Source organism: Calliphora vicina, chromosome 1 (genome assembly GCF_958450345.1).
Source record: "Calliphora vicina chromosome 1, idCalVici1.1, whole genome shotgun sequence".
In the NCBI taxonomy this organism is placed as follows: domain Eukaryota; kingdom Metazoa; phylum Arthropoda; class Insecta; order Diptera; family Calliphoridae; genus Calliphora; species Calliphora vicina.
The window spans coordinates 86,632,131-86,657,395 of record NC_088780.1 but is presented as its reverse complement, the minus strand read 5'-3'; the positions used below and the strand labels follow the sequence as shown (position 1 = coordinate 86,657,395).

The following is a 25,265-nucleotide window of genomic DNA, read 5'->3' as shown; positions in this document are numbered from 1 at the left end:
ACTTTTTTAATGAGAGACAACATAACGGTAGTTTTCGAAAGTAAACAATTTGTTTTTCTTGTTCTTGTTATTTGCCTTAATTATGCGATCAAATCTTCTTGGTGCTATTTTAAGTGAAAGATTCGTATAAACGCAGACGTGAAATTTGTTTTTAAAAAAGTTACCAAAAATAAAATATTATCAATTTTAGCTTTTTTTTCAACCAAAGGTACGTTTCTAATAGTAACATCTCAATTTACTGCAACTTTTTCTATTTGAATCAATAAATTTCATCACTTTTAAAGATGTCCAAGGGAACTTTTTTGCCAGATCAAGAAAAGATTCAAATTAAATTTTTTGACGACCAAGGATGTTCCAATAGAGAAATTGGACGTAAAATCGATCGTTCGGAAAGTGTAGTGCGAAATTTCTTGAAGAAAGTCAAAATTATGGAGTTCGCAAACCTACAAAGGGAAATACAAAACTAACAAGAAGAAAATTGAATCTAATAAAACAAGAAGCAACCCGCAACAAATTGAATTCCACACAAATAAAGAATAAATTGAATCTTCCATTGACTTCCAAACATAAATAAAATGGAAAAAGCCGAAATGTAAACCAATGCTAAAAAAGCACCATAAAGAAAATCATCTAAAATTCGCAAGAAAATATATGAAATGGACAGATGAGTGGAAAAAAGTAAATTTCTCTGACGAAAAAAAAATTTAATTTAGACGGCCCTGACACATACTCATGCTATTGGCACGATTTGAGATCAAACGATGTTCGGATGTCAAAATGTAATTTCGGTGGTGGCAGTGTTATGGTTTGGGCAGCGTTTTCTGCAGTTGACAAGTTGAAAATATGTTTTGTTCCGACAAAAATGAATGTGCGATTTATAACGAACTGTTGGAAGATGCTCTTCTCTCATTTATGGATGAAGATTGCGTATTCCAACAAGATAATGCTGCAATCCATGTTTCTAAGCGATCGAAAGCTTGGTTTAATGAACATAGCATTCCTCTGTTGGACTGGCCGGCTTGTAGTCCGGACTTAAACCCAATGGAGAACTTGTGGGGATGCATGGCCCGTAAAGTTTATGCAAATAATGCCCAGAATGAAAGCATAATGACTGTGACAGAGCTGAAACTAAAAATTTAAACAAGTCCGGGAGGAAATTGATTCCGATCTGCTTAAAAAATTAGTGGAATCAATGCCAGACCGTATTTTTGAAACAATCCATAACAAAGGATCACCCACACATTATTAATAATGCTACAGTGGCCCATAAATTAAAGTGCGTTTATAGGAAAATACCCTTAAAAATGGCTGTTAATCTCGAAAATTAAGTAAAAAAAAATAAAGTACAAATGAATTTTTTTTGTAAACAATATTTTAAGTGAAGTCTTAACTAATTTAATAAACAAATATGTTCTTGTTTAATTTTTAAAATTTAAAAAAAAAAATAGGACTGAAATTTACACCAAGGACACATTGGACACAATTCTTCAACAAGATCGGTCAAGAACTCTCTTAGTGGTCTTCAAAATTTGACATTTTGGCCAAACATGTGATTTTTCTCATCCATGTAACTTATTACCTATTGTTCTTAGCAAAATGTGTTCCAAATATTTTAGATAGCTATATCTTCAATATTTCAAAAAAAAAATATTTAACAAAAAAAAAATAAAAAAATTTTAATATTTTTTTTTTCCATTTTTTCCAAATGGACTCATTTTATTCTTTTTGCTCAAAAGAAAGCAGAAATATTTTCCTTAGCTTACCTATTTTCCTTTAAGGCCTATTTGGTCGTTTAGTGGGATGCGAGTTCGATATCTCAAAACAGGGTAAATACGTGTCAAATGATCCAAATATATAAATTGGAATCAGCCAAGTGATAGAACTTTAGTGACATTTACTGTCTATAAGAAATACATTGACTACTTGCTTAACTGCTGGAATGGTTTCTTTCTTATTTTATTTTGTATTTTCAATAAAAAAATTAAAAATAATGTTAAAACACTTTGAAATTAATTCACAATATAGCCATAAATATTTTCCATTTCAAATGGTTACACGTACCAATGAATTCAGTAGTTTCAATCGAATTAGGTGATAGTTTGTACTCCTAAACGAAAAATTCAATTCGAAAAATCAATTTATTAGCTTATACCATATTTTCAATAACTTAAATGTCCTGTATGACTGTTTCGAGAACAGTCACAGGGAGCCTAAAAGATGTCAATTTACTCCAAAGACATCGACATGTTCACATAAAGTGTTAGATATACACCATTTTCAATTCATTTTCAGAATCTTCCATTTGTATTTCTATTAGAAACTTCGAAAATACAATTGGAAATGGTGTAGAACCGATTCCAAATATTTTGGAATTATTCACGTGGAACTAGTCCCTCTAGGATAAGTATAATAAGTATTATATTCTACATATAAGTATTCAGGAAAAAATATGCTGCGCTTTTTCTGTCCGTGTATATCAGCCAAAAGCAACACACATTTAATATTGCCTCTTTGCCATAGTGCAGGGCATTAACAAATATTTTGCTCTATTATTTTTGTCATCTTCTCAAAACAACTTATGTCACCACAATGTCTAAACAACATTGTGATGGTGTTGGTGGCATACTTAAAGTTCATAATAAAATAAATATTTTCGCAATACAAAACAAAACAAAACGAAAACACTTTGTAATATGAAAATTTTCTAAACATGAGTTAGCTAACGCAAGTGCTGGGCGGGAACGGGTATTATTAATGTGACCCACTCCACATCGTCATCATCATCATCATCACACATACTTAATATTAACATTAAAGGTGCTTAAAAGTAGGACGTATGTATGAACCATTCACTGAAAGTGCAATATAGAATAAATACTACGAATGAGTGTAGTATTATTTTGTTAATACAATTTTACTTTAAATATCATGTCAAAAAAAATCAATATGTACGATACCAATGTTTGAATTATAAATTCAATGGTGTATTAAATTAGATTTAAACAACAATGCTTTATAAATTAACAAGTAAATTATACAGTTATTTTAACCGTAAAATTGAAATACGTAAACATTAACCCATTAAGGTGCCAATGGAAACAAAAGGACCTTAAAACAACCAATTTTACACAAGCACGACCGTTTATTGCGATTTTGGCAACAATTTAAATTTCCCGATTGCAATCATAGTCGACGTCTCGAGATTTAATTATCGAATTCATCCCATCCGGATAACGGGGCAGGTATGGGACAATATGAGAGAAATTAAGAGGCCAAGATCAAGAATGCCGGTACACGTTTCTTCCTGTGGACTACTCAGTCCCAACGAAAGTGTGAAATGTTGTCATCTCTTGTCATATTTCTAGTCTAAACTCAAATTTCATCCGTACTTTTTGTATTATGGTGCCGTGACCAATACGGTCTGAATTTTTGAGTCTTAGATACGACTTAGCATACAGATGCATTTGATGTAGATATCAAGGGAAGGTTTTTGGCGTCCGTTCAAAATTTATAACGCATTTGTCTGTAAAAAGAACCAATTTAGTATTTGCGCTATCATAATTCCATGAGATCACTTTTCGTTGGAATAGACTATAGAAGAGAGCGCATGATCTTAAACCTTGTGATCATGTGATCATCTACAATCATGCTTATTTTCTGTTTTTAATACGATTAGAAACATTGTATCGTATGTATATACGAGTAGAATCATGTATGAAAGGGCATGTTGAATAGATCATTTTTGTATAACAACCTTATAGTCCAGCTGGTCTGAATTTCTTTTTACAGTGGGTCAAAGTTTTAAATTTTTGATCGAAGGGACCAATAAACTAAATGGAAAAATGTTGTAAGATAATGTCTGAGAGAATTCTTATTTTCAGAGGAATGTGGTGGAATTTTATATGAATAATTTTTGTGGAAGATCTTAACCCTCTATCGCCTCTCTTGACCCCTAACAATTTGACCCTTTTTTCGAGAAAATCAAAAATAGTCCATTCAAAAAAGACATTTAAGGATTAAAATATTTTACACTACTGAAATTTCCCGGCAACAATTTTTGTAGAATATTTTAATCCTTAAATATCCTTTTTGAAAGGACTATTTTTGATTTTCTCGACAAAAGGGTCAAATCGAAAGAGAGGCGATAGAGGGTTAAGATTTTCCACAAAAATGATACCCATAAAATTCCACAATATAACTCTGACAATTTCTCTCAGACATTAATTATAGTTTCGCTATTCTGTTCCATTAAAATCGTCAGAATTTGTTGGCCAGTGTAATTGTTTAACTTAGAAATTACATAACATTTACTAAACATTTCAATGTGTGTCATCATCATGTGCGGTACCCTTCCTAAGTAGCCTGAAAAAGATTTTATTCAGGACAAAGTACCTTCGACATGTAAATTTTTTTTATTTCCCATTCCATTTCAAAGAGTTATAGGCATTTTAAAATTGAATTTTAAAAATTTCACCATACCTTGGTCCGCTTTTGTAAAAATATAGAGCGTACTTTTGGACCGATTGGACTCAAATTTCTTTTGTTAGTAGACAACTAAATTACCAATAATATACAAACGATTTCAGAGCAATATCAATTATGAATCCAAAAATATACTATTTTCAAATTAAAAATTCCAGAAATAGTAGATTTTGTGGTTTTTCGGGCGAAAATGTGACTTACTCTTTTTTTGTTAAAAATAAACTTTCTTAAAGAAAATATAACAATTTTACGTTTTTCTATAAGGTATCTTTACGAGGAATTTGATTTAATTTTTATCAAAATTTTAAATTTGGGTCACATGTTCTAAAATCCCAAAGCTGGGACCAGAAAAAGAAAAGCAATTTTAAAAAACGTTGAAAATGTCATTTAGTTTTATTAATAAATAAAGATTTTATTATATATTACATATTTAAAAAAAATTTTACAAATATTTTTAGTCTTACAAAAAAAATATTGAATAAAATATTAAGAAAATTTATACAACTTTTTTAGTATGAAGTAAGATAGCTATGTATATTCGGCTGTGCCGAATCTTATATACCCATCACCAAATTATACTTCAAAATAAAAATTTTAAATATTTTTAGGTAAACAAAATTTAATTTTTTTTTCCAGTTGTTTTTTAATTTTTTTGAACTTTTTTAATTTTTTCGACTTTTTTTTAAAATTGTTTTTTTTTTAATTTAAATTTTTTTTTTTTAATTTTTTTTATATTTAGCGAAAAGGAAACCTTTTGGTGGAAAAAAATTCGGGTTTAAAAATATTTTAAGATTTTTTCCGATTTTGACCCATTGTAGGTCCAACTTACTATGGTCTTATATACGTCATTGCAAAGGTTGAATTATTTATTATTAGATATCTGTCTAGATATTGTCTATGTTAATGACTTAGTAATCCAGATATATGTAAAAAAATAGGTCAAAAATCGAGGTCCTTATATCTCAGCCATTTGTAGACAGATTTTCACGATTTTAAATATATTTATGTATGAATAGTGTATGTAAGTTATTTGGGGGCTTCGAAAAGTTGATTTCAACAGACAAACAGACGGACATGACTTAATCGATTCCGCTATCTATAAGGATCCACAATATATATTTTATAGGGTCGGAAATGAAAAATGTAGAAATTACAAACGGAATGACAAACCTTCACGAAGGTGAAGTGTATAAAAAGTGCAATATTTTTGAAGGACGGAGTTTTAAAGTGGCATATTTTTGAATAATTAGCATTTCGAATTTTCCTTATCCCGATCGGACCAGCCGTTAAGAAATGCCAAATTTATTTCCAAAAAATTTTAATTCTGTCCCACTGTGTGCTGATATTAGCGATTAGCTGTATAAATTAATGCATTCAGAAAGGATAGATAAACCGTGGTTTAAATCCCCTGATTTACATGTATCAGAAATAATTCTTTAAAGCTCTTAATCTCCACATATTTATTCTTGTTTTACAATTATGACATTAAACCATTGGGTACTCGTAGTTTGTTTTTCATTTTTATAAAGTTTCATTAAACTTTTTAGATTATGACGATAATAAACAATGAATAAAATAAAACAATAACAACAACAAAAACATTGATAAATAAAAATAATCATTTGTTTCTGAGAGTATAATAGAATTAAGATAAAATTGAAATAAAAAGTAGCAAAAGAAAAAAAATAAATATAAACATAAAAATGTCATACAGAAGTAAAAAAAAATAATGTTTCAATTTAATTAAATAAGTAATAATAAGAGCAATAATAATAAAAATATAAAGTCAACATTTAATTAGTTTTTTTTTATTTACAATCGTCTTTTATAGAGTAACACATTGTTGGGATTGTAGGTAGTATTTGTTATTCGTTACACTCTTGTATTTACTCCTATTTGCCATTTCTCATAGAAAATAGATATGGCAGCAGATACAGTATTAGATGATACAATTGTTCTTGAGTTTGATTACAAAAATATTTAATAGCTCTTGGGGGCTGTGGTTTGTTTAGCCATCTTATAGCAGCAATTGTATCTGTTTTTCTCTATGAATCATCATCATCAGTCATGATCTCATCTCATTCCTCACTTCTTCTTCTCTAGTTATTATCTCTTGCAACAAAAATATGTTTACAATGCAACTAGACTGTTTGTTTGTTTATTGTTGTTGTGTTATATTTTAATTAAATTTTTTTATTATTATGAATGAATTTAGTTCCATTTTTATACTTTATTATTATAATAATATAACAAAAACAAAACCCCACAAGAAGAGATGAAGAGAAAGAACAGAAACCTCAACAACATTAAGTTTGAAAAAAAAATTGCATTTTGCTATGCATCATCTGCAACTAACTAAGTATGTATGGATATTTGAATGAGTACATGCTATAGTTCGTGCAACAGACACATTATTTGAGTTTGCATTACTGCAGCATTTTGCGGGATTTAAACAACACATGTCTTTTTAAATATTTAACATCCGTATCGTTGTCATATCAAACACATACATTGTTCAAAGTATTTAAATTTACACTTCAATGGGGATTTAATTATGACCAACAGATGGTGGGTAATAAAAAGTTACATATTTCTAATACACATATTTTGCATGCCATCCCAGCAGTTAAGCAAGTAGTCATTGTATCACTAATGTCTTATCACTTGGCTGACTCCAATATATGTATATATATTGGGTCATTTGACACCTATGTGCTCTTTGTAGTGCAGAGAGAAGACAATTGGTTACTTTATACATCCCATGTAACTTAGCGTAAAGACAATTGCCACTTAAGTGTCTCTAAGTAATCTAGAGTGAAGTCACTTTAATCGTTTTGTGAGTAATTCGTACAAACTGGTTTTATACAAATTGTGTTGATATAATTCTCATACAGTTTATTTTAATTTTTGCTTAAGTATACTGATATCCCATGTAACCTAGCGTAAAGTCAATTGGCACTTTAGTGTCTCTAAGTAACCTATAGTGAAATCACTTTAAACGGAAGCAATCTATTATAGAGTTGTCGGAGGAAGGTTTATTTACAAGCAATCGTTTGTTGGGCTGTCTGTAATATGACTTTTTAGATGATTATTTGTGGTCAATTAACACCCGTACATGTTAAAATAACTACTTATGTAGCTGATCAAGTAACCAGTTGCATAACTAGTAAAGCAACTGACGCTATGTAACCAGTATGTGAATCCAATACGTTGACTACTTTGGACCAGCTATCGGGCAGTCCCATTGTAATCAAAAAGGGTCAATTAACCCCCTGCTTAGGAAATGTACGTGTTAAAATAACAAGTCACATAGCTATGGAAGTAACTAGTTCTCACCCTAAATGATGGATAAAATCAATAGTTCGAGACTGTCTACTAAAACTTCTGAAATGGACAGATGGCGACATACATACAAGTAATTGCAAAATTTAATCCGAATTGAATACGTTAAAAGCTGGATTTCCAAAAGCTGGAAAACTTAAGTGATTGCCAGTAGTAAAACAATTCATTAGAGTTTTTTAAGATCTCGAGGATCATTATTACACTTGTTATAATAGAGCAACTTTTAACCCATGCAGTACCGTCTTTACCATACGGGCTTTCGGGGAGCTGACCTCCCAATTGATTCTGTCCAGTTGAAAAAAAAGTAGAGTTTGCAGAATTCTATCACGATGACATTAATGCTCATGAGTTGAAGTCAGAACGTTTTCACTTGAGGCAGTACCTAAAGAACATAGCGAAATAATCAGCGCATTTGGATATATCAGCCTTACATGAACTTATAAAACTTTTCCAAACGTTGGAGTTGCTACAAGATTATTCCTTTTCATTATGATTACAAATTGTAGTAGAGAGCGTTCATTTTCACAGCCACGTAGTTGCTTGAAACAGTTAATTTAAAAGATAATTTGATTTGTATTAATTAACCATCACAAATACATAAGGAATCGAAAAATTCTTAACAATCGTTTTTCCTTAAAACTTTTAACCCAAGTATTATTTGATTTTTTGACCAGTTTACCTTTGAAAAATATGTCAGTTATTATGTTTAATGTCAATTATGCTTATTTATTGTTAATCTGATTAAAAGGAGTGACGAAAAAGATCTGCGTTCTAAAATTATTAAATATTTTCAACAAAACCCAACTTGGTAATACAAAAAGTTGGCCAAACAATCAAAGATCTGCAGTCCAACTGTTTTCAATGTTATTAAACAGCATCGGGAGAACTTGTCTGTTGATAGAAACCTGGTTCAGGTAGAAGGAATGGTCCACATGATGTTTCAAAAGCCAATAAATATAAAGCATTTTCAAAAAAGAGCTCCCAACATAACTGGTAGGAAAGCAGTCCGGTTAGCTCAGTACTCGGAATATTTGGTACGAAAAGTTAAAGCCAAAACATACAAGGCTCAAAAAGTTCCAGACATTAACTCTGCTAAAAAATTAGAGGCCAAAGACAGAGCACGAAAATTGAAGTCAAATTTTATACAAAAAATATACCTGCTGCATTATGGATGACGAAACGTACGTATGGAACATTTTTGCGCAGCTTTTTTTGTTGCTGATGCTCGAGGGAATGTTGTAGAAAAGTTTAGGACCCAAAAGCAGACAATTTTCCCAAAAATTTCTTGGCATGGCAAGCAATATGCTGTTGCGGTAAAAGAAGCCAAACATTTGTTACAAAGGGCTCTAAATACCGAATGTTTACAAAAGAGGATGTTTCCATTCATAAGACTTCTTAATGTCTCCACTTATTTTTGGCCTGATTTGGCATCCTGTCACTATGGTAAGTAAAAAAGGGGTTGAGTGGTACAAGAACAATGTGGTATTTGTACTGGAGCTTAGGCCAGTGGAGAGATATTGGGCTCTTGTTAAAAGAGAATTGAAGTGCACAAAAAAGGTGTTCAAAAGTGTGGTAGATTTTAAACGTATATGGAACAAAGTGACAGAAAGCTCAATAAAAACCTTAATGGAAGGTTAAGTTTTTTTTCGATCTCAGTGCATCCGGAAGGCATTCCGGAAAAGGTTCATAAATTCATGACTATTGATTAGAACTATAAAGATAATATTTTTTGTAAGTTGTAATAATAATCAAAACTGTAAGTTTGGTGGTTTCTTCTTTATATTAAGATTTTTCGTTCTCACTCCTTATATGTAGGTATAAAATCTTGTCTTCTTTACCTTTCTATCGAATATTGTCTTCAGACTTTTCAATAGTGTCTTTTGTAGACACTTTCTCTAGAATAGTATCATCTACTTTATATACTTTTCTATAGAATAGTGCATGTTTTAAAAACTTTTCTTTACTACTTCTCTGTAAAAACTAAGAGTTTGTAGAAAATACCTAAAAACAACAAAATTGTTGACACAATTTCAAATAAAAAAAAAAATGTCTTTCCCCCTCTGTTCTGTAAATCGAATTCGAGCAACGTTTTCGATTTTAAAACGAATTCACATGATTTGGAGTTCTGTAAATCGAATCCATATGATTTACTGTTTTTACTTTCGAGTACACAAACCTTTTCCAATGAACATCATTTTTGAAGTCTAACTAGGATTAATTTTACCCATTCCAGCTGGGGCCAAAAACGAAGTAAATAAGTAAGAAGAGAACTCCGACTTTGGTCAATGTACCATTATAATTTTTTAAAGTTTTTTGCGATTTTGATCTTGAAGATGAAGTTTTTTTGATTTTATATGTTCACAATTCTGTTTGCAAGATATGAGCCTGAGAAAATGATCACTTTTTTGCAAAAATTACACCGAGGCCCCAAATCTTTGGGGGCCCATAAAAAAAGTGCATGACTTTGGACAAAACTGGCAGACACTTGTCTTTTTTTTTTGGTCTTTTATCACGTAGTAGTGTCCGTATATGGTTATTTTTTTTCATGTTGCACTGTGTTATGCTATACTGCTGCTCAATTTTAAAAACAGCTGCGAACTAATGTTATCTAATCTATAGGGAACAAATACTAAAGACTGAAAGAAGGTCCATTTTTTTAATATTCGATGTTATTGTTAAATATTTAAAATTTATTAGAAAATTTATAATTCATTAGCAAATTTAAAGTTTATTCGCACATTTTGATGAAACTTGAAAGAGATATTCCATTCCATTCCATGTATAGACCAGCTTTTTATGCTGGTTATTTAGTTATTTTGGTCCTAAAGGCATAATTTTCTTATATTTCACTTTCACTCAATAAATAACGATATTAAAAAATGTGAACTTTGGCCCTGGTGTTGAGAGTTAAGGTTTCCCGATTAAGTAATAATATTCTGAAATGAGCAGAATTGCATTTTTTTTACGGAGTGCTTAAAGTTCAAATCGCAGGTACATCATAATTATGCGAGGTTTGACTTTATTGTTTTTAGCAAAAATCTGGACCCAGAGATATGAATTATCAATTAGATTTTAAATTATGTCTTAAATAAATTAACTCATTTATGAAATAAAATTATTTAAAACTGTTAAACTTACCATTACGTGAAACATCTAGTTCCACTAGATTTTCAAAATGTTGTATATCTGGAGGCAAACGTACAATTTCATTGTCACTTAAGCCCAATTTACGCAAGCGATGAAGTCTGAAGAAATTCTATAAAATATAAGAAAAAACAACAAGAAAATAAATAAAAAATATATTTGGCAATGTATGTACAACAAAAAATAACAAATTTAGGGCAAAATCTTTTTTACTAAACTATTAGATGCACGATTTCTTTCTATTGAAAGGAGCCAAAAAAATAGGCAAACTAAATCTTAATCTACTATCAAGTTCATGAGCAGAAAACAATAACAAAAAAATTGCACAAGAAAAACAGAAACATGACTAATAAATCCTAAAAAAACCGCTTAAACACACTCCATAAAAAGCACAACAATGAAGGTAATTTGGGAAAAAAGTACCTGCCCGCCTAAAAGTCTCTAGGAGACTTTTACATGGTTCATTGTAGTAATTTTTTGGTGCAGTTCTAGTTTTTCTTTTTTGCCGGCTTATTGAGTGGCAATAAATTTGCAATTTCATGCCATTTGTAACAATGAAATATTAAAACTACATTGTTGTTATTGCTGTTGCAGATGAGGCATAAAAATGGGCTTCGTTGTGGCACAAGTACAAGGTGAGGAGATTGCCAGCGGGGTAATAGAGACAAGATAATGTGAACTCAACCCACATGCACAAAAGAGAAACAGACGAAAGGAATTGATATTGAGAGTATTTGGTTTCTAGACGAAACGATCATTTTAACAAAGTCTACCAAGGCACAGTGGGAGAATTAAACAAAATTATAGACATAAAGAAATTGTGACAATTTTCTGTTATTGATCCAATTTTAAAAATATTGGAAAAAATTCGGGGTGAAAAATATTTTTTCCTATTTTGATCCATTGTAGGTCCAACTTACTATGGTCTTATATACGTCGTTGCAAAGGTCTTTGAAATATCTTTCATTAGATATCCATATTGTCTATATTAGTGACTTAGTAATACAGATATAGGTCAAAAATCGAGGTTGTTCTGGTTTTTTCCTTATATCTCAGCCATGATAGATATTTCAAAGACCTTTGCAACGACGTATATAAGGCCATAGTAAGTTGGACCTACAATGGGTCAAAATCGTAAAAAATATTTATTGACCGGATTTTTTTTTCACCAAACGTTTTTTTTGCTAAATATTAAAAAAAAATTAAAATTTAAAAAAAAAAAATTTTAAAAAAAAAATTTGGTGGAAAAAAAATTTAAAAAACAAAAATTTTTTTTAAATTTAAAAAAAATTTAAAATGTAAAAAAGAAAATTTTTAAAATTTATTCGAAAAAAAAAATTCCAAAAAATTTCAAAAAAACAACTTTGGAAAAAAATTTAAAATTTGTATTTTGAAGAATAATTTGTTTTTATTAAAATCATACAATAAGATTTCAGAGTTTAAGATTTCTATTAATTTTTTTTTAATTCCCTCCACTGTGCATCGTTTTTCACTGGAGCAAAGTAAAAGGTGCACAATTTGACCCAGCTTTAGTTTTCTTTCTTTATTTTTCTCTTACATTTCAGTATTCAATTTTTCATTTGCTGTGAAACTGAATACGATTTCTTGTAATATATCCCAACAAAAATAAAATAAAAAGAAAACTTGTTACAAAAAACATAGAAAGTAAAGCTTTATGATAAATTTAGAAAGATCAATTTATTATAATCACGACTTATCTTTCTTTCTTTCTCTCTCAACTATTTCAGTTTAAGAGGGTGGGAGCGAAGTCAATTGCTGTTTTAATCCCCATGATTTTCTTTGTATTATTAATACATCAAGAGTCTAATGATGGCAATGATCAACCGAACAAAAAAATATATTCAACTTCATTTAAATTTCAATTATTTTTAGCGGAAAATCTGTAAGTTTAAACCGACAATTGTGGTTAATGGTGAAAATTGCAAATGTAACGGAAAAATCTAAGGAGTAGCAGTGGCAAACTTTCTATTCTTTAAACTTTGGTATAAATGATTTTTACCTCTGACATCATTTAAAATAAAACAAATTACATCTTATGTTCAACAACTTCGAGAAAACTAAAAGGTAAGTAGTTACAAATTTGGTTACCGTTCCTAATGTGTTACAGATCAAAGCCTGTTTCTCAAGTAAAATTTTCCAAAATTTTTTAAATAAATCTTCTTTTTTCATATTTTTAAAAAAAAAATTCAATTCAAATATAATTGAAACTATGTAATTAACTTTTGTGTTCAATTAAAGAAAATCTAATGCATGTTTCCAAATTAAAATATGTCTAGTTAATCTCTGCATGTATCCGTAATAATAACTGTCCATGTAACGGAAATTTGTTTATAGATAATAACTCTTTAACACCTTTAAAATAGAAATCGTCTAATACTCTTTTGGCATTTAGGAGATGCAACATTTGCATGTGGCATTTTATCATGTGCAGATAATGAAACCACTTAAGCATGTAAAACAAGTGGGGAACAAACACTTTTAGTGGACATCGTCGACGACCATTAGAAAACCTACACAAATTGTGAATTCATTTTACCGTTTCCAAATGAAATAAAATAGTACTGAAAGTATATTTTTGTTTCACTATGGCAACTTAATCAAAATAATTGTTGCTTAGATTCCAGATAATTTTAATTAAAGGTTGTCAAACTTGCTAAATTATTGTATTTATAATGATATTCTTTTGCTGTATAAATATAATATTTTATGTTATGTAGAGTGTTAAGGAAAGTAATTTATTTTTTTTTATATAAATTCTTCTATTACACATTAAATCAAATTTTATTAACATGATGGCCAAACAGCCTGTTGCTATCCAACATATCTGTCTATACAGTGAACGAAAATTTAATAAAGCAACAATATTTAAGATTTTGTAATGGAGTGTTGCATGCCATTAAAATATTGGACTTAATACTTTTAGTATTAAGAAGGAAATTTGAAATAAAAAACACTTTTTAACCGAAACAGTTTTAAAAGACAGAGCTTCAACAAGGACACTTTTTTTACAAACCAATCAGCTTGCAATACTCCAATCTTTAGCTCACGTTTCACAACGTCATAGCACCATGGTCAAAATGTCATAGTATCTATCTCGATCTATATTCATACTAAGCTAAAAGGTTAAAAAATTGGTGACCGAACGAGAATAGCCTTCTAGGAATTAAGCAGAAATATTGCTAAATACTTACGTCTCCCAGATCATAAATCTGTTTTCCAGACTAAGATAATGGTGATACGAAGTGTGTTAAATGTTTAAAGAGGACTGATAACCGACAGTCAATCAGTTATTAAAACCCTAAGAAACGATAAATCTCAGAACGTGTTATAGTGTAAGATATAGATAAAATCTTACTCCAATTAAATAAATGTTTACTCATGACATAATATGGGTCTTAGACCACCACGGCATTATCGGGAAAAAGGCAGACAACTATCCAGGATAGGACCAAAGTTTAAAAATCAACTTTAAGAATGTACAATTAATAAAAATTTCAGACTCTGGCAGTTCCATAATAAACCAACACCGAGAAAACTAATACAGAGAGAGTTAAAGACTCATTCAGCGATAACAACTAAATAACGAGTATGCTGGAACATTATCTGTGCCAATTTCCTACTTGACACAATGCCAAACTTGGAATATCTTAATAATCCAAATTGTATATCACTGAACAACTACAATATATCGAGGGGACTAAGGAGTTAATAAAAAATAAACCACTAAACTTACAGTTTTGATTTTTTTATTTGATTATAATTATTATTACAATTTACAAAAAATATTATTTTTATAGTTCTAATCAATAGTGATGAATTTATGGAACTTTTCCGGAAACCCTTCCATTAAGGTTTTTATAGTGATTTCTGTCACTGATCAAACAAGTAGTCCATCTCCATTTAAAATCTACCACACTTTTGGACACTTTTTTTGTGGTCTTCAATTCCCAATATCTCTCCACTGGCCTTAACTCCAGGCAGTTTTGCCTCTCTTGGTACAATACCGCATTATTGTTCTTGTACAACTCAAGATCTTGCTTACCATAGTGACAGGATGCAAAATCAGGCCAAAAATAAGTGGACATATTAATAAGTCTTATGAATGGAAGTATCATCTTTTGTAAACATTCCTTGATGCAAATTTCGGTATATACCAAGAACTTTTTGGGAAAATTTTCCTCCTTTGGGTCCTAATCCTTTCTTTCGGTATTTATAGAGCCCTTTGTACCAAATGTTTGGCTTATTTTATTTTTTTTATAAAATTTAACTTCAATTTCCGTGCTCGATCTTTGGCCTCTAAATTTTTAGAAGAGTTCCTGTATGGAACTTTTTGAGCCTTGTATGTTTTTAAACCTGCATTGGCTTTAACTTTTCGTACCAAATAGTCCCAGTACTGAGCTAACCGTAGTGCTTTCCTACCCGATGAGTTGGGAGCTCTTTTGAAAATGTTTTCTATTTATTGGCTTCAGGAACATCATGTGGACCATTCCTTCTACCTGAACCAGGTTTTCTATCAACGGACAAGTTCTCCCGATACTGTTTAATAATATTGGAATCAGTTTGACGGCAGATCTTTGATTGTTTCGCCAACGTTTTGTAAGACCAAATTGGGTTTTGTTGAAAATATTTAATAATTTTAGTACGCACTTTTTTCTGGTCTCTCATTTTAATCAGATTAACAACAAATGAATATACGAGGAAGACCTTATAAGGACCTTAGAAAATACGAGGAGAGCATACAGAGGTATGTGCAGGATCCATTGGATCGCAGCTCGTATATGACAGCTTTGAACGACATTCATAGAGACGCCACCAATTCCAACTCCGCGGTAGCAGGATACCGTATGAATTTCGTACTTGGAGGTCGCCCACCACCGATAGCAGACGCCGAGAAGGTTCTTCAAGAGTCGTCCTGGCACAACTAAGATCAGGATAGAGCAACAGGTTTAATACTTTCTGGTGCCGCATAGACCGTGTCGTCCTCAACTTATGCCCATTATGTATTCAGGGTCCTCATGATACCCTCCACATTTTCAACTGTCCAGCCAGCCCTACTTCACTACGTCCAGTAGATTTATGGACCCATCCAGCAAAAGTAGCACAATTTCTTGGACTTGATATTGCAAAACCCCCAGATTAAATATTGTAAAATTGTTCACGCTGCTACAACAACAATAAAGATATCTTGATCAAAAAAAATCAAATAATACTAAAGTTAAAAGTTTTAATGAAGAACGTGTGTTACGAATTTTTCGATCTCAGTCCTTAGTTTTAAGAATTTTGAAGAAAATTAAACAGGTTCTAACAATAGTGTTAACTAGATTTACTTTTCGCTTAGCTGAACTTACACCGGATTGAAAGTACGGGTGAATTCCATTATGTATGTATGCAATGCAGTCATATCTTTATCAAGACAAAGCATGCAAACGAGTAGTTAAAATTTTAAAAAAAACTTATCATACTGCCTGTTTTTACTTTTTCATACATTTTGCGATATGAAACATTATCAAAGTTTACACGGTTGCGTTAAGAATCGTTCGAATTTTTAAGGTTGCATACATACATTTTGGAATTCACCCTACTAGTGAATATCATTCTGATACGAAATCAATGATATTCTGATACTTTGAACTTAAGACATTGAACTATTTGGTGTGTCACAAAGTTCATGGGCATTACAACACTCGAGTTTGTGACATTTCACCAACTACAATCCGTCAAACTTAATTCGATTACGCATAATTCCATGGTAATAGCCGGATTACAATGCTAGCGCCAGTTCACACATGGATATACAGACTTCAAACAAAGCTAAAAGACCATAGTCTTCATTTAAAATGACAAAACCAAAAAGATTTTTAAACAAAAAAAACCCACTTTTCGCTTAAACCGGAAACCGATTTTTTGGACACTCTAATCTAGGCCTATGTACTCGAAACTAAACACTAAATATAACGAACCAACCATATTTGTACACGCACGAAGCACATTAATGTTGATGTCGGCTGATTCTTCGTAAAAACGGGACATACCGTCAACGCATGTTTACTAATATCATTTGGTTTGGAGGAACAAGTCCTTTAAAAATCAGTTCAATTGCATGCAAACATTAGTAGATCTTCAGGAGAATATTCAGAAAAAAAACAATATTCGGAAATAAATGCCAAACAACTTGTTAATGTCAGATTACTCCAAAAGCAACGTGTCATTATAGAATTTCGCTCACTGTATGTTTTCATGTCTTTGCATCGCATGTCGTTACTCAATCGTCATTATATGAGTGCATGAATACATGCAATTTGAGAAACACATATGAGATTTATGCACAGAAGAAACCAAAAACAAAGACAAAAAACAACTCATAAACTTTTTGTTTATATGTATAAAAAAAATAGAACAACAACAACAAAAATAATATATAAAACAACAACTAGACAAATGACACTTCACCATCTTGTTTCATTCATTTCGTTGCTGTGTGTATCATCATTTTATTCCACTGCTGCTGGCGCTGTCATTCTTCTACGTTGGCAAAAGACACCAAGCAACTGCAGCAATGCCAGCAACAATAAAGTGAATGGTTTTTACAATATATAGGAGATACATAGAGATACAACAATAAAACACAACATCTACAACATGTTGTTGCTGCTGCTTGTTCAGAGGATGATGATGGTGGTGGTAGGTTTTCAGACTCTTCTCTATCTTCTTTTTATCAATATGTGTCTGTATGTTTGGTTGTTCTCCATTTCGTTTTAGAAGAATGAAAGAGGGTGAGTGAATTGTTTAGTTTTGTGTTTAGAAAATGAAGATGAGCTAAAAGTAACAGGCGCACAGAAAATCTAGAATGAAAATGTGTAAATTTTAAAATTATGAAGAAAAAAATACGTTAAATGGCAGCCATATACAAACACGCTAAGCATTATGAGACTAGATACATGAGAAAAAAGCGGTTCATGCAAAATTCTTAACATGATAAGTAGGTAAAGTACGCAAAAGAAGTTAAATTTATAGTATGTATTTGGATAAATAACACAGGTCAACAAATAAAGAAAAAAATGAGGGTGCCGAGAACCAATGTTTTTAAATTTGTCTGCTAAGATGACGTAACATCTCCAATGAATCAACATCTATCGGATTTATCGGACTCAGAGATGATGGAAGTTTTATCGGATGAACATGACAGCGATTTTGATGTGTTATCAAGCCTTAAGTGACTTGATAACACACCTTCCTTGACCTTTCGAAAGAGAGATCTCAGCTGCTAGCTTCTAGACCTGGGATGTCCAAAGCTAAAAATGTATCAGTGTTGGTGAGGGAAAGAGAACTCCACTGAAAGAAAAGCTTAGTGAACTAAGAAAAGATGTCACTATTAATCAAGCTTTATTTGTTAACAATAGTGAAGTCAATAATCTTAATCAAATTGTCTGCGACATATTATCATAGCTCATTAATTGAGAGTTCGATATTAACCCTTTATCTGGCAACATGTTATTTTAAGTGCAAAAAGTTATTTTTCTATTACTAATACTAAAATAAAAACACATATTTATTCAGAAATTTTAAAAAAATATTTTTTTCTTGTTAATTTAAAAAAAACTGGTGTGTTACAGAAATGTTACATTGCCTGAAAAGTTGCAAATATTTTATGATAGATGGAATGCACGGAAGCAGTTATTATTTTTGTTATAGCACAATGCAACACCACATTTTTCGCATAAAGTTTGTGACACGCCTTGGCAATTTGGCATTTTGCACCGTATTCTCTTTTCCGCCCAGACTGGCCAATGACCAACCTGGTCTAGACGTACAGCTTGTGGTGGAGCATGTTGAGCCGGTCCTTTGGACTTTTTTGCTTGTAAATCAGGTTCAATTGATCTCGTTCTTTTTATTTTAGATTTGGTATCGAGCTTCAAAAGAGTTTCAGCAATCTGCAGACGAAATTCTGCAGAAGATAACAACTTGTGTGTTTTATTGGCTGCACTGTTCTTTTTGTACAATAGCCATGAGTTCGCCATTACTAAATCTAAAAAGTGGTAAAATAATCGAACTTGCCACCTTTTACTGCGAAGCTGAATTTTGTATCTTCCCATAATAGCGTCAATGAGATCTACACCTCCCATGTGCGCATTATATTGGCCAACAATGGAAGGACGTTCTATTTCAATATACTTTTTTTGAGCTTTGTCGTATCTCTTTACTGGACGTTTTGGGATTTCACCAATGAAAGTAGAAGCCAGATTTACAATTTTGTTGTCCTTCCATGAGACTGTTGCAATTTCAATTCCTTCAACGCTACAAACAAACTCTACAGAAGATCCTCTATTGTTCTTAATCATTTCCTTTTCAGGTGGAAGTTTACAATTTTGAATACGGTTTCTTCTTATCGTTCCTACGCTAAAAATTCCTTCTTTAGCTAAATAGGCGAGGAGAGGCAAAGAAGTAAAATAATTGTCGAAATATAGTTGAAAATTTTGTTTTCTGGGAATGATTCGCGCCAGTCTCATGACTACATTTGAAGATGCGCCTAGGTCAGGTTCGTTGCTCTCAATAACATTTTCCTTTCCAGTTTCTGGCTCAATTTTATAAGCGAATCCCGAAGACCCACATAGTACATATATTTTATAACCCCATTTATGGGGTTTGTTAGGTATGTAACGCTTTAGATGGTTTCTGGCTTTGGTAGAACACATCTGTTCATCGACACAAAGATGTGGTTCAAGAGGAACTTTACGAAAATTTTTATTTAATTCGTCTATGACTGGCCGGACTTTAAACATTCTATCATAATTTTTGTCGGTTGCAGCCAGATTTTTGGTGTTATCATTGAAGTGAATTACCCGTCTAATTTTTTCAAATTTTTTTAAAGGCATCACTTCTCGTATTTTTGTGGTCCCAATGCTGTTGCTCCAGTGACTGGATGCATTAGGAAGCTGTACCAACGACATCATGTACACAATGCCAATAAATTGTTGAATATCTATTTGTGCTACGCGAAATGTATCACTGATGTCCTTTTGCGTGATATACAAATTTGTTTCATCAGCAATGTATTGCAACATTTCTTTTGAAAGGAAGTAAAAAAAATATTGTATTGGAGTGCTAAGGCTTTTTATTTCTTCGGGCAATGTTGTATTCCCTTTGAATATCAGTTGTTGCTCATTTAGAACAAGGTTTTTCTTTTTCCAAAGAATGTTCTCATAACGCTTCTTTTGGCATTGCCTACTTTCTGCTGCTTCATTTCCTACACATTCTATTATATCGTTAATATCTGGAGCAACATCTTCGATAATGGCGTCTTGTGCATCTACAGTATATTCAGGATCATGAGCAACATCTTCAAAAATGGAGTCTTCTACATCTACCGAATTTAATAATTTTCATCCAATTTGTATTAATTTAATATTTTTTTTATTTTATTTCGTTGTTTTGATTAAATTAATATAACATCTTTTCAAAATTGAGGGAAAAAAGATTCAATGATTGTTTTAAGTTCGAAATACATTAAAAAATCCAATTATTTCTCTCAGTTGTCATGAACAAATAACAATACCCCGCTTAGCATTTGCATTCGTCGCTGTCTCAGTGACTACTAAACAAAAGAGAATAAGTATATGTGTGTGGTTAAGCTTGCACAATTGTGCTGTGAAATGGGCATCAATGATCTACACTTAAATCCTTTAACTAAGGGCACTGCTACACGTTCAATATATACTGACCGCGATCCAGTATCGAGATATTTATTGAACGTGTAGCATGCAGTATTGATGGATAGCGATCCAAATCGCAGAATAACCTTATTTTGCGTGATCCATTACAATGGATCGCGATTCAAATATCACAATATATATTGAACGTGTAGCAGTACCCTAAAGGTACAAATGTTTCATTTTATAGGCTTGGAAATCTTTTGTTCCTGTTGTGATATATTTCTTAGGAAATAAGAATGCTGCAAATTACGAGAAATTATTGTAATTAGCTTTAAAAATCGTGAATGGAATATGAGCATAAAGTTACACAAGTTTCCTCCAAATCTTGAATCGTATAGCGAAGAACCAGGACAATGTTTCCTTCCAATGATATGAACATATGATGGCAGATTACTGATGCAGAATCATCCGGGTGTGTCCTAAGGACCTCCATCGTAGAAAATATAAAAACGAAGCTTCTAAAGCTTCTTCTGTAAAATAATTTAATAGATTTTGTAAAAATGTTTTTTATCCTGCAATTTCTCATACACGTAGCATTGAACAAATAAGTACACAGAATCATAGTATCGAATATACTTAAAATATGTCTTAGTTCTCCAAACCTCTAGAGTTTTTAAGAGATTTTACGGGAATACAATATTAATATCATAGTAAGAATTATGCTAAATTTCCCAATTATTTATAAATTCACTGACATTTATTGTTGGGGAATAAGCTAGTTCCTATGCGCATTTCACTGGTTGCTTAGGCCAGATCATCAGGAAACCTTTTCCCAAAATTCTTTAGAAAAACTAGAGATATTATACAAATCAAGCCATAGAGTGAATGAGAATTACAGACACTCAAGCTTTATTTGTAAAAATATCAAAGCTTAAACAAAACTCCAACAATAAACAGTGAGTTTATCTTTTCTTACATTCTACACTACAATTGGTTGGTTTTTTTCCGACTCAAACTGTTTTGTTTGAGATACCGGTAGCAATCCAGAAAAGAGTGATAGAAAATTAGGCCTGCTATATATGTTCTGGAATGTTTATGATGGGCGGAAGTTGGACGAATAAAATTCGATCATTCTAGAACACTCACGAATTAATGAAGATGAAAAATGCCGAAGAACCCACTAACCCTTTACAGATTTTCGGTGAACCATTGCTTACTACATTTGGATTTTTTTAATCAAGGTAATAAATTTTGTAGTTTTAATTTCATTAATGTTGTTGTAATCAACAGCATCTAAAAGCCAACTGGTATAAATGTTTCTTTTAAAAAAAATTGATTCTCAGCAATCGTAGGTAGTCAGTCTACAAGTGAGAGAGTGAATGAAACAACGTAAAGTAAAGTAGTCATGTCAGAAAAGATGCTTCGCTGCATGACTGTTTTGTATTTAGTTGGATGCATGTTTTTTTTTATTTGTTATTCTTCACATTTTAGACGATTTTAAGTAGATGTGCATGTAATCTGCCAGTTAAGTCAATTCTATTTATTTAGTGAAGATTTTATCGCCAATTAATGTGATTAATATATTAAATCATAAAATAAATTTTGTAATTCATTACGAAATTTGTTTCACGAACAAATTTAAAGATTTAGGAACACATTTATTTAGAAAATGTAGTTCGTATTTAATGTTTTTAATGAATGCACCTTAACATAAAATTGCTTTTTAGAGTGTAAACTCAATATCAAGCTCATTAGCATAATAACATATTGAAAACATTGTTGCAAAAGTGCTGAAGCACTTTTGTTATGTTAGGCGTGAAGTGGAAAGAAACAACATAAATGGGATTTTTATTATTGAACTGTGTGACCTGTCAATGTAAAGCGAACCAGCTAGAAGCTTCTCTGATAAGTAAAATGCAAAGATAATGAATTTTCACTTCTTGAATATTGAAATTTTAAATCATTATTTTAACATGAAAATATAATTGGAATGTTAAATAAGTCATTACATTGATATTACTAACATCCCATTGATATGTTCAGCCGTAAGACTCAAAGAGTCAGACCGCATTAGTAAGCCAATCTGATGTCGGAAATGGAATTATGTGGTATCACCCCTTTTAAGACGAGAATATGAAGAGAAAGGGGCCTTCGGGTATCACTCGGACTGCCCAAAATCTGCACAGTTTTCCAAACAAAAATTTACTTCAAACTTCGGCTTTGAAAATGACACAAGAATTTTTTAGAGTTGTCGACCATTGAAATCTTCCTAGATCATCTTGAAGCAATCAAAGCTCGGAGATCCAATGGGAGAATTCGAAAATCTACCAGTTTGTATACATTTTCAAACCCAGCTTGGACGTCTCCAAATCGATCTAAGATGGGTACACGGACATGAAGCCATTCGTGGGAATGAGAATACGGACGTCCAATAAACTCGACCGTGGCACACACTGGCATTAGCATCATTTTGCGATATAAAATATGATTGAAGAATAGGTACTCAGAGATTTGAACACTGATTGCTTTTGTAGAATATCCAGAACGCTCCGTTCCATATTTTGGACGGAAAAAGGGCTAAACTCTTATGGATCTTGGTAGGACCACAATCAGTCTTCTAACGATTATACAAACTGGACATTGTATGAATGCGCGTATGTCGGAAGATTGGGATGTCCCCATAATAGTTACTGCAGTTATTTGGCTGAAGTGGAGGAAGAATCGGTATAAAACATTTTATGTGACTAATGTACATATTCTCACAGTAGCCGCATGAATTACAGAATTTTCCAAATTATTTAACAATGATTTAAGTGTATCAGCGTGCGATTCATGAAACCTAACCTAATCTCTAAATCACTACAATAACTTACTATTTTGCGGAATATTTATTGACAGATCATAAATTTTTTTATAAAAAGGAACGATTTCTCTAGAACATTATCGATGACATAATTGTCAACGTTCCAGCCTATAGGTGTCAAAGAGTAGTACAAATTATGGCTCCATGGATTTTGTCAGAAGGGTTGCGATGATAAGTGAGGAAGCGATCGACGTATTTTCTGGTTTTTTACTTGCAGACAGCAAGACGATTGCTCAGCAGAAACTATATGATATTGCAAAGAACAGATGCACCAATGAATCCACATGTGTTATTGCGATATCGACCTGGCCCGTATATGATGCCGACAGCTAATTGTTTCTACCATTACAAGACACTGAATAATTGGAACACATACTAAGAGATTGGGCCTACGGTTCAATGATTACTGCAGAATCTGTCATAATGAAGAATAGGAGGATAATCTGTCCCATATATTCTGCCATTGTCCGGCTCTGCCCAAAATGAGGAACCTAACCTATGGAACCTAAGCTAACTTAAACAAACTCGTGGTGCTGACATCGACGATGATCAAATTCCCTTCTTAAATTTTCTACATCTGAACCAAACCGAATGTAAAGAAACATTCAAGCTATATTCTACCCAATTGTGAAAATTGATAATTATTATTATCTTGTATCATTATTACAGATTCTCCTTAAGTATTTCCTTCTTAACCCATTTCCAATTACAAAACAAATACACACATGTTTTAATATCACTGAGGAAATTGGATAAGCTTAACTACATTCAAATGGAAATAGTTAAACAACAGTTGTCATAACTTATCATAGCTGGCTTTTAACACGTGAACATGATCCAACCCAAAAGTAGATTTACCTTTTAAAAACGTTGGCTTGTTTCCTTAAATAAAACGGATTCTTTTAAATTGCAAATAAAAGCACTAGTTAGCTTAAAAATTATAAAGAGCCTCTATTTATTGAAATTTCAAACAACTACCGTATAATAGCCACACACTTGAATTATTTACCCGTTTGTTGTTGACTCAATAAAGATTCACAATAAACTAACTGGTTCATGCTCTTGCTGCCACTATTTATACAGCAGCGGCATCTTCTAGCAATTTCTGGTATTATCTAACGGAGCCACTGGAATGTTCCACAATTATTATCCAGTGCATTCAAAAATGCTTCACGTTTAATATGTTGAATGACCGTCTAGAAGTTGCAATTATATACATCTCGAGGAACAAACATTTGTAATATAAATGTTATGCAATTGATACCAGATTTCTTATGCGAATAGGTGATTTTTGGACTAAATTTTCGAAACATGGAACTATCAGATACGTATTTCTCTATTATTCGACATATTTTCTGCTTGCAAACTTGGAAGAAAATATACAAGATTTATTTCCAACGGCGAAGTTCTCTCAAAAATAAACATATCTAGTTATGAAAGGACTTTGCCGTTTATCTTCGTATTTTTAAATGAATATATTTATATGTATGGCCCTGTTTGTGTACGATTGTAAATAGCTATTTGTTCGTTAGCGTTTAGATTTATCACATGTACAAGAGCTTCATTCATTTCATACAAGTTTAAACACATAGAACACATTGTACGAGTCCATGAGTATAATAAACGTATGTGTGGAATGTAAGTGAAAGACATCAACTAGAATATAGCCAAAAGGCAGGTGATATTCCTATATCTACACACATGTTTGTAGTATATTTATTTTAAATGTAGTTGTACTATGTACGTAGTGTATCTGTGTATAT

The 25,265-nt window shown here is 31.8% G+C and overlaps 1 protein-coding gene across 4 annotated transcripts in view; it reads right to left on the bottom strand.

The window, feature by feature from the left end:
- scrib (scribble) overlaps nucleotides 1–25,265 on the bottom strand; it is a 444,246-nt gene that overhangs the window by 375,791 nt on the left and 43,190 nt on the right. For all 4 annotated transcript variants that reach the window (XM_065515081.1, XM_065515077.1, XM_065515078.1 and 1 more), the window contains exon 3: nucleotides 10,963–11,080. In XM_065515081.1, the coding sequence (XP_065371153.1) occupies nucleotides 10,963–11,080 (118 nt within the window). The remainder of the gene's footprint in view (nucleotides 1–10,962; nucleotides 11,081–25,265) is intronic.